Raw genomic sequence first — 11,026 nt, 5'->3', positions numbered from 1 at the left:
ACCCCACCTTTGACAGCGGGAGCATCGCGGTGGTAACCATGGGTAAAGAAACTCTACGGTGACATCCTCCTCCTTCGTTAACTGAAACCGAAACGTGTTTGGCAAGGTTCGTGTGAGATTAACTTCCACAAAAACTTTAGCCTCATCAAATTTACTACAGAGCTCTGTATCCGGGTGTAGCCTAATAGGGTTTCCTATAGATCTAGTCAAGAAACCAAGACCTTCCCAGGAAAAAAGAGAATGAGGGACATTCTTCAGAGTAACCCACAAGGGCATTGAGGTGATCACCGGCTGTGCATCTTCGGGAATAGGGGACCATTTAGCCAGCATCATAGGAACCCCCACAATATTCCACATCCCTCGGCATAAAACTCTTAACCTTGTAGCCTCATCACGAATACGAAACCAAACCGAAGTTGTTGAGTTTTCATAGACGTCAATGCGAACCGACTTGTCACCAAGAGGCCAGATCTTATTGACAATCACATGGATTTTGGCACATGACGAGCCGTGGAGGGGAACCTCCCCACCAGAAAGTCATCCCACAGAGGAACCGAGCCCTGAAGCACCGCATCAAGGACCGCAATCGTTGGAACACCATCAACCAAACTTATTTCAAAATCATGTTTCTTAAGCGATGCACGCTTATTCACCACTGCTGCATAGGACTGTTGCTTATTGTGAGAAGAGGCCTTGTCACCCTGAGGATGGCCCGAAGAAGTCAGCTCTGACATGAGAGCACCCCGGCGGAGCCGTCACAAACCCTAGCGAGAGGGAGGTACTGCAAACCCTAGAATCGCCTTGTGTATCGCACTTTCCTTTTTTAACCAGAGAGCTTTTTTTGTTTTTTCAGTTTGTTATCTGACGCAAAATTTTGACAGAACTCCAAGTAGCAGAAAATGAAGAAAAGCTCAGGAGAACAACAAACACTATAACACTGCACATAAGATAAGGAAGCATAAGTGAAAACCAAAAAGACAGAGACCCAGGAAGAAACAACGATTCCGAACTGCGAAGCTCGGACATTGGCATGATTTCCTCAATGGGAATAACTTTTTGGTAGTATTAAAAGTAAATCTACACTGCACACCGATTAATTTGTGTTTATTTACAAAGGTTGTAAGAGCGTGTGAGAATCTATCAATAAGGTTTATATAGCTAGATCAAAGTCGTGTAAGAGATTCAAAAATAGCATGACCAAATTTTATATTATGTTGGTTACTTAATTAAAATACCATGCATGAAGAACAAATTTCAAGTTGACACAAAAAAAAGAAACAAACTTCACTCTACTGTTGCCAACCTTTACTTTCGATAAAAATAGAAGTGAGAGACCAATTGCTTTGGTCACATAATTATAACTCATAACAATATCTTTGTCGAACCCAAGGGCCTTTCTAAATTCCCGTAAACAATTGGGAGGGAAGAAACTAAAAACTATCACGATCATCAAAGTTCATCAAAGTTCATAGAAAGTAAAACAGCCACTGATCAAAATTCACAATTAAGTACGAGTTGGCATGTTGTTGAACCTCTAGGAGAGAGTAACAAATCCTGGATCATCATCTCAACTGGAACTTGTCTCTCTGGAGCGTCCATAAACAAGATTGTCCCAGTCTTCAAGCAACAAGCATTTCTCAAGATATATTTCAGCAGATGTCTCTCTTTCTCCGTCCCAAACAACCTTGTCCACTTGAAAGTTTCAAGACTCGATAACAAACATTTAGGAACACAATTTAGTCCATCCTCCCAGGGAAGCATTGGATGGAAATAACCCTCTTCATGACCCTGTGACAATAAAAAAAAAAAGAAAAAAAAAAAGAGAACATTAATTAATCGAAGTAAATTAAAGCATAAAAAAATGACTTAAAACGAACAAACTTACATCATGCAGATAGACCTCCAGCTCTTGTAAATTTGGAGAATCTTTGAGTAATTGAGCAAGTAACTTTGACCAATCATAATCACATTGACACAACTTAAGATGTTTAAGATGATTGAAGTCAATACCCTCACGGTATAAAGCCTGCACACGACGGCAAATGATTCATGCAACATTAAGAAAACCTGGTCTGGTGTCCTAAAATGAGATTGAAATGAAAACATATATTACCTCAAGGGGATTGGCTCCTACGCATATTGAAAGCCGCTTAACAAATGTGATTGATGTAACAAACTTGTCAAAACCAAGGTACACGGAATCAATTTCCACTTCCTCCAGCTTGGGCATAGTGTTAGAAGAGAAGGAGTAACTACCATTCTCAGTATAATCCTCAGTAACTTTGAAATACTTCAAAGAAGGAGTTTTTACCACAAGCTCACGAAAATCATTAGTTCTTAATATCTCAACAGTTAGTCTCTGTAAGGACGGGACATTTACCTTCCATGTTCCAAAATGGTCAAACTCACTTCGTTCCAACACTAGATCTTCAAGAACAGGGCAACTGGAAAGGAGTTTCTGAAGAGAATTCTCATCTGAGTAAGTCACACGTCGAAGGAGCAAAGTTTTCAAGAAGGGGAGACATGCCATGCGAGGAACATCGATGAGAACATCGTCATTCAGGTTCAAGATCACTAGCGATTTGCAGATATACAAACTACTAGGCAATCTAACAGGCTGCCTCATAAAAATAAAGAAGTCACGAATTACTCTGAAGGCAAGACTTAACTCACGGATACAGTGAGAAACTGCAAATGCAACCCATAGTTCGATAGCTTGAGGCTCAAATGTTTGAACTGGTCCATTGAACTTGAGATGCAAGCTTTCTATGACTGGAGCTTTATGAAATGGCAAATTCAGATTTATAAAACGCTTTAATCTCTCTTGCTCAGCAGCAGAATAATCGGAGCAATCGTACTCAAGCTTAGGCAACCACATCCAAAGAAACTCCCATCGCTTGGATAAAATACTCGTCCTAACTGCAGTTTTAGTTGGGAGAAGCAGTAGTATCTTCAAGAGTAATTCATCAGGCAACCCACTGATCTTATCCTTATCTTCAGAATCTTGACATTTCTCTTTTTTTCTCATCATCGTTGATTCTCTTGTCATTTCTCTTGTCAATGACTTAAGCGCCGTCTTGCAATACCAATATTGGGGTCTCCCTGAGTAAGTAACAAAGAAGAACATAAGATAACCGAAGAAAATCTTTTATTGTCATAGGTTGGGAGTTGAAATAATATATATAAGGACTAGGCCGACAAACATGCTTGTCCTCTTAATTCCTTAAATTTAATCTAAATGTTCACTCAATATTTTATACCATATTTATGTAAAATCTTGAACAAACATATATCCAACAAAGTCTTTTATGTTCCATATATTCTACCAGCCTATTCAAAATCAAACCAAAAATTTCATGTGTAACAAATTTAATGTCACACCCATTTCTCCGATTATGTAAAAACCCTAATTGTATCAACTTACCTCATGTCCTCAAAGAAAATGGAGTATCGAACTGCGTCTTGATTTAGAATCGGATTTGATCTCGTTTGCTTCTTAATTATGAACTCTTTAGAAACTCCGCCTACCCTCTTCTATCCATTAAAATTATCTTTTTTTCTCTCTCTCTCTCTTCAAAGCAGATAGCATGTTTTATCTTCCAACCCTAGGAGTATCTAAATACCCTTTAAATATTTCCAAACGACGTCATTTCGAAAAGAACAAAAAACAACGTCGTCCTATTTTATAAAATAATTTCCGGTAAGAATTCAATAACAATTTATCTTATTTAAATACAGTCAAAGTATGTAAACAAAAATCTAAAATTGTCAAACAAAAATGCTATGATTCTTTCAGTAATCGTTCATGGTATATGGCCAAATTTGAGTAGCATCTTAATATATAGCACTTACAAATTCCATACTTTTATAATTTGCTATCAGTGCCCACTTTTTTTAATAGAATGTCCGGATTGTCTATGAGGCTGGGGTTTAAACACTTCATGTTACTTTCTTCACTATGTTGAAGCTTGAAAAACAAAATAAAAGTTGTTTTTCTTTAGTTTTCTCTAGCTACATAGGTATATCTTCATTCTTCTCCCATCAAACACTCCCAACCCTCTGATTTCCAGGATATTTTAGACTAGGTAACGGGTACGTACACCGGTCAAAACTCGGAGCTAATTAAAAAATATATATATGCAATTTCAAAATCATCAAATACTCCCCAACCCTCTGGTACGTACATAGACTAGGTACGTACACCGTCCAAAAACTGTGATTTAACATAGGAAACATGCGTGTTTAGATACTACTTAGCCTATACGGACTGCAGCAACCTCTTAGCTTCTTCTCGGACCATGTTTCGAGAGAGAGTTATTTGTATATAATGGTAATTATTTGACTAATGTTGAGTAATATTGATATTGATGATGAGAATAGTAATTCTTGTCTAGCTAGTGATAATGATTTTCATGTATGAATATAACGTATGGTAAATCTAAAGTATCCAAAATATATATATTATTTTAAAGTACCAAAAATATTCATTATTTAGTCTCACATATTTGTGTTCTTTTACGGTCTAAAAATACCTTGGTTCAGTTTCCGTATCCGATAAAATTGGAACACCTCGGTTCAGTTAAGTTTATAAATCCATCTTTAATGCTTCCTCTTGGTGACTAACGTAATAACATGCAAAGACGAACCTGATCTTTGGACAATGTACGTATTGTTTGGACTACGTGTACAGGAGACGCAGGAACAAAGGCAAATCAATATAGGTCCATTGGAGATAAGAGTGGTGAGTTTGGGTACTTATGATTTTTTTTTTCCGTATCAAAGTTAATTTGACAATTTTCGCAAATTTTTGAAAGAACTACAAGTAGCAGAAATGAAGAAAAGCTAAGGAGAACAACAAACACTATAACACTACACACACAATAAGGAAGCAGAAGTGAAAACCAAACAGACAGAGACCCAGGAAGAAACACCGATTCCGAACTGCAAAGCTCGGACATTTGCGTGATTTTCTCAATGGGAATAACTTTTTACTAATATTAAAATAAATCTTTACTGCACACAGATTAATCTCTATATACTTATTTAAGTAATGTTGTTAACATTTAACCCTACTATTATATGGCATATTACAAAAATATCATTACATTTTAACTAAATAACTAACAAAAAAATTTATATTGGTCTATAACATAAGAAAAAAGAATTTTGAAAATTATTTCATAGTTTCTATTTATTGTTTCAGAAATCTTAGAAAACAATAACAAACTATTTAGAAAAATTATAAAACTTCATTTTATTTATAAAACAAAATTCAAATATTTACATATCTAAATGTTTAATAATGACAAATATATTTTAAATGATTGCTTCGGGCACTCTCCCAGTGTTAGAACGGCTTGCGTATAGGGGTGTCCGGTGTGATACTCTATGCAAACGATGTGAGTCTGCACCAGAAACTATTAATCATGCTCTTTTTGAGTGCCCTCGCTCGCGCGATGTCTGGGGGCTGTTACCGGTTTTGTTAGCTCCAGATGGTTTCCCATATGCTTCAATCTATGCAAATTTAGATTCTGTTTTCTGGCGGGCAGCTTCTCAGTTGGGGGATCCTGATGTAGCTCTTCGTCTTCTCTGGATACTTTGGAAAGACGGGAATAAAAAAGTTTTTCAGGGGTTAGAGGCCGAGTCGATGGAGATTTTACTTCAGGCGAATACTGATAAAGTACAGTGGGAAGAGGCCAAATCTTACTCGGACAGTTATTTGCATACTACGCCCCTGTTGGAGGACAGGGGAGCGTTTCCTCGATGTCAGATTGATGGTTCATGGAAAGGTTCAGATCCTTTACAGGGTCTGGGGTGGTGGTATTGTAGTGATAAAGATTCGACGCTTCTTCTGGGAGCATGGAGTCAGAGACGCGATCCTACATCCTTACATGCAGAGTTACAAGCCTTGATTTGGGCTATGGAGTCACTATTGGCGGCTGGACTTGTCTGCCAGAGCTTTGAGACAGATTGTGCAGAATTGGTGGCGATGGTACAGACGTCTGATGATTGGCCAGCTTTTTCGAACCTGTTGGAGGAGTTATTTTTGCTCAGGTCCCACTTTCCTTCCTTCTCCCTGACCAGGATCTCTCGAGAGCTCAACGTAAGGGCGGATTGTCTAGCCTGTTCTTCAAGATCTTTAATTACTGAAAATTCTTTTGTAAACTCTTTTCCCCCGGTTTGGACAACCAATCTTGGAGTTACCTTTTAATTTAATTAATTTTTGGTTGAAAAAAAAAAAAACTAAGATACAACATTGCTTATATTTTAAAAATATTTCTATATTCTTATTTGAGTAGTGTTGTTAGAACTTTAACCAACTTTGATGTGGCATATTAGGAAAAAATGCTATTGTATTTTAATTAATCTAATAACTAACAAAAGAAATTTAATATTTATTTACAAACTAAGAAACAATATTTTTAAAATTATTTAACAGATTCTATTTATTGTTTTAGAAATCTTAGGAAATAATAACTAACAATTAATTTGGCTAAAACTTATTTTTTTTTATACATAATAATACTAAGTGTATAATGTTGACAATATACATATACATAATCTAATTGTAATTTTCACATAAAATTTAATATATACTAACATGTTATACCAATAACTGCAATTTGTAAATTTGGTATATTAAGATCTTTAAACACAATCACATCAATTTGTAATACCATATTACATGTCAATACATTTTGTTGGGTTTTGTTTAAGACTTTACCGAATGTATAACNCTTTCCTTCCTTCTCCCTGACCAGGATCTCTCGAGAGCTCAACGTAAGGGCGGATTGTCTAGCCTGTTCTTCAAGATCTTTAATTACTGAAAATTCTTTTGTAAACTCTTTTCCCCCGGTTTGGACAACCAATCTTGGAGTTACCTTTTAATTTAATTAATTTTTGGTTGAAAAAAAAAAAAACTAAGATACAACATTGCTTATATTTTAAAAATATTTCTATATTCTTATTTGAGTAGTGTTGTTAGAACTTTAACCAACTTTGATGTGGCATATTAGGAAAAAATGCTATTGTATTTTAATTAATCTAATAACTAACAAAAGAAATTTAATATTTATTTACAAACTAAGAAACAATATTTTTAAAATTATTTAACAGATTCTATTTATTGTTTTAGAAATCTTAGGAAATAATAACTAACAATTAATTTGGCTAAAACTTATTTTTTTTTATACATAATAATACTAAGTGTATAATGTTGACAATATACATATACATAATCTAATTGTAATTTTCACATAAAAGTTAATATATACTAACATGTTATACCAATAACTGCAATTTGTAAATTTGGTATATTAAGATCTTTAAACACAATCACATCAATTTGTAATACCATATTACATGTCAATACATTTTGTTGGGTTTTGTTTAAGACTTTACCGAATGTATAACTAACGAATTTGTTATTGCACCCAAACCAAAATAGTAGTACCGACTACGGGTCAAAATCGGAGATCTTAAGTAAATTAAATATATAATTTTATAAAATGTACAGAATAAATAATTTTTTTACAATTATTTTGTAACAAACAAATCTATATTTACTTAAATTTACTCAAATTTACTAGTTTGTGTTTATTTACAAAAGTTTTAAGTAGTAAATTTACTCAAATTTACTAACAAATTTGATATTGCACCCAAACCAAAATAGTAGTACCGACTACAGATCGAAATCGGACCCAAAAGGGCCTTTTTAAATTTCCGTAAACAGTTGGGAATCAACTAAAAAACTATCACGATCATCAAAGTTCATCAAAGATCATTAAAGATCATCAAAGTTGCTGAGAATACTGCAGGTACGGAGGGTGAACGGGACCTTGGTTGGACGACTCCTACCAAAGGATTGCGAAGCCCAATGAAACAGGTTTCTAGTACAAAGGACGTGTCGAATATGTCGAACTCTTTTTCTTGTTTGAGTGACAAAGGGGAAGAGGGTGAGGCGTTGGATACAACAGTAGCGGAGAGTAGTGCTCCGACTATTACTAATTCTGCAGAGGGGACTCTCCCTACTGATACTGCAATTTTGGGGGTTGAACTGTTACTGGAAAAGCAGAAACAAGAAAAAGATAATACTTCTGAGTGTCAGGAGACTGGTCGATCTCTTCGACCTTCACTCCCTCGAGCATCTAAAGAGGTTCATAAATTTGTTACTACTACTAGTTCTCAGAGTGCCAGGGCACAAGCTCCTAGTTCTCTGAAACCACGTCAAATCCCAAAACAACTCTGATGTCAGGGTTCTTTTGGAACATGCGAGACTTTAACAAAAAGGAAAAGCAGCGTGTTGTGAGAGACTGGATGGGACAGGGAAATTTCGATTTCGGTTGTCTGATTGAAACTAAGGTGAAGGAAAGACGTGCGGATAGAGTGGTGAGATCTGTGTTTGCAGGCTGGTCCTTTCTATCAAACTACGATGAGCCTCGGTTAGGGAGACTTTGGGTGGTTTGGAAGAACAATGTCAAGGTTACTCCGGTCTATCGAACTGCTCAGTTAATCACATGCTCAATCTACATTGAAGGAATGGAGGAGTTCTTTGTTTCTTTTATTTATGCTTCCAATTTGTCTGCTGAGCGACAGGAATTGTGGACTGATTTTCGACACCACCAGGATTCTCCTTTGTTTCGGGACAAAGCTTGGCTTCTTTGTGGCGATTTCAATGAAATTTTAGATGGTGATGATCACTCTCTTAATGCTTCTGTCCCTTTCTGCACACCCGGGATGAGGCATTTTCAGGATTGTGCAAGATATTGCGATCTTTCTGACATGCATTATCATGGTCAGCGGTTCACATGGTGTAATAAGAGGCAGGACGGCGTTATCTGCAAAAAACTTGATCGAGTTCTAATGAATAAGCACTGGTTGCCGCATTTTGCACATTCATACTCTGTTTTTGAGCCGGGAGGATGTTCAGACCACCTCCGTTGTCGGTTTTACCTCTCTGCAGTAGCTCCAATAATCAAGAAACCTTTCAAGTTTATAAATGTCACTGCATCTCATCCCGATTTCACCAGGGAAGTGGATGAACACTAGAAAACATCACCATCTCTGTTTCATTCTACATCTGCAATGTATAAGTTATCCAAGAAACTCAAAGGACTGAAACCCTCTCTGTGATCTCTAGGGAAGCGTATGGTTGGCTCAATTTCCACCCGTACAAAAGCAGCTTATAAGGCTCTGTGTGATTTGCAGTCTGCAATGATGACAAACCCCTCCTCTCAAGCTGTTTGTGATGAGGCGGCTGCTTTTGATAAGTGGAAGATGCTATCTGATATAGAGGAACGTTACTTGAAACAAAAAGCTAAGCTTCATTGGTTGAAAGTGGGTGATCAAAACAATAAGGCTTTCCATACTGCAGCTACTATCCGTGAGTCGTGTAATAGCATCAGGGAAATTCAATGTGATGATGGTAGGGTTGTTACCACATAGGACCAGCTCAAGCAGGAGACTGCAAACTATTTCCAAGGCTTTCTTAACTTGAGACCTGAACACTACACTTCTTGGTCCCAAGAGGATTTGGAAGCAGTGTTGGATTTCAAATGTGCAGCGAGTGATAAGTGTTTGCTTACACATGAGGTATCAAAGGAGGAGATCAGGAGGGTGCTATTCACAATGCCTAATTCGAAATCTCTGGGACCAGATGAGTTTACTGCAGAGTTTTTTAAAGCTTCATGGGGAATTATTCATGAAGACTTCGTGGTTGCTATTCAATCTTTTTTCCGTACTGGTTTCTTGCCTAAAGGGGTTAACTAGACTATATTGGCTCTCATTCCCAAGAAAAAGAAAGCTACGCTCATGAAAGACTATCGGCCAATTTCCTGCTGTAATGTTCTCTACAAGGTTATTTCGAAGATCCTGGCTAATCGACTCAAGATCATACTACCAAAGTTCATCTCGCCTAATCAATCGGCTTTTGTCAAGGATAGACTGCTTATGGAGAATGTGCTGCTAGCCACAGAACTCATTAAAGATTATCACAAGGATACAGTATCCCCTCGTTGTGCTTTGAAGATTGATATATCAAAAGCTTTCGATTCTGTTCAATGGAGCTTCTTAATCACCACTTTGAGAGCAATGGATTTCCCTGAGCAGTACATTCTCTGGATCCAAACTTGTATCTCGACAGCATCTTTCTCTGTTCAAGTTAACGGAGAACTGGCTGGTTACTTTAGTAGCTCTCGCGGTTTACGTCAAGGCTGCTCACTTAGTCCATATCTCTTTGTTATCTGCATGAATGTCTTATCTCGCAAGTTAGATGTGGCTGCGGTTAATAGAGTTTTTGGCTATCACCCCAAGTGTAAACCGTTGAAGCTCACTCACATCTGTTTTGCTGATGACCTTATGGTGTTTGTTGATGGGTCCAAACAGTCGGTTACGGGTGCTCTACGGGTCTTCGACGACTTTGCGGTTCACTCAGGCTTGCACATTAGTATTGAAAAATCCACCATCTATACGGCTGGCATCCCCTCGACCATCAAAGAAGAGATCCTGCACCAATTCCCATTTGCATGTGGTTCTTTACCTGTACGATATCTTGGTCTACCGCTTTTACCAAGACGGATGACATCAGGGGACTATCTCCCACTCATAGAAAAGATTCATTCTCGGATTGCCTCGTGGACTGCTAGGATGCTCTCCTTTGCTGGTAGACTCCAGCTTATTGGATCAGTTCTATTCAGTCTAACAAACTTCTGGATCTCAGCGTTTAGGCTCTCCAAAGCCTGTATACAGGAGATTGATCGACTATGTTATGCTTTTTTGTGGTCCGGACCTTCTCTGAACGCAAAGAAAACCAAAGTGGCTTGGTCTGAAGTCTGCATGCCAAAGAGTGAAGGAGGCTTGGGACTAAGATCAATTACGGAAGCAAATAAAGTGAGCATGCTTAAGCTTATCTGGAGAATTTCTTCGGCTAGAGGCTCCTTATGGGTGGATTGGGTAAAGAGATCTCTTATTCGCAGTGGTTCTTTCTGGGCAGAAAAGGATAACACAACTTGTGGTTCATGGATTTGGC

General features: G+C 37.4%; 1 protein-coding gene across 1 annotated transcript; it reads right to left on the bottom strand.

The window, feature by feature from the left end:
• Nucleotides 1,303-3,554, bottom strand: LOC104723654 (putative F-box/LRR-repeat protein At4g15060). The gene is made up of 4 exons (XM_010442046.2): nucleotides 3,425-3,554; nucleotides 2,114-3,102; nucleotides 1,886-2,026; nucleotides 1,303-1,788 (listed from the first exon to the last, which is right to left on the bottom strand). Exons 2-4 carry the CDS (start codon nucleotides 3,047-3,049, stop codon nucleotides 1,492-1,494), a joined length of 1,374 nt encoding a protein of 457 aa, XP_010440348.1. The 5' UTR covers nucleotides 3,050-3,102; nucleotides 3,425-3,554; the 3' UTR covers nucleotides 1,303-1,491.

The sequence above is a fragment of the Camelina sativa genome, chromosome 11 (genome assembly GCF_000633955.1).
Source record: "Camelina sativa cultivar DH55 chromosome 11, Cs, whole genome shotgun sequence".
NCBI lineage: Eukaryota > Viridiplantae > Streptophyta > Magnoliopsida > Brassicales > Brassicaceae > Camelina > Camelina sativa.
The sequence above is the reverse complement of the archived record's forward strand: the minus strand, read 5'-3'. Positions and strand labels throughout refer to the sequence as shown.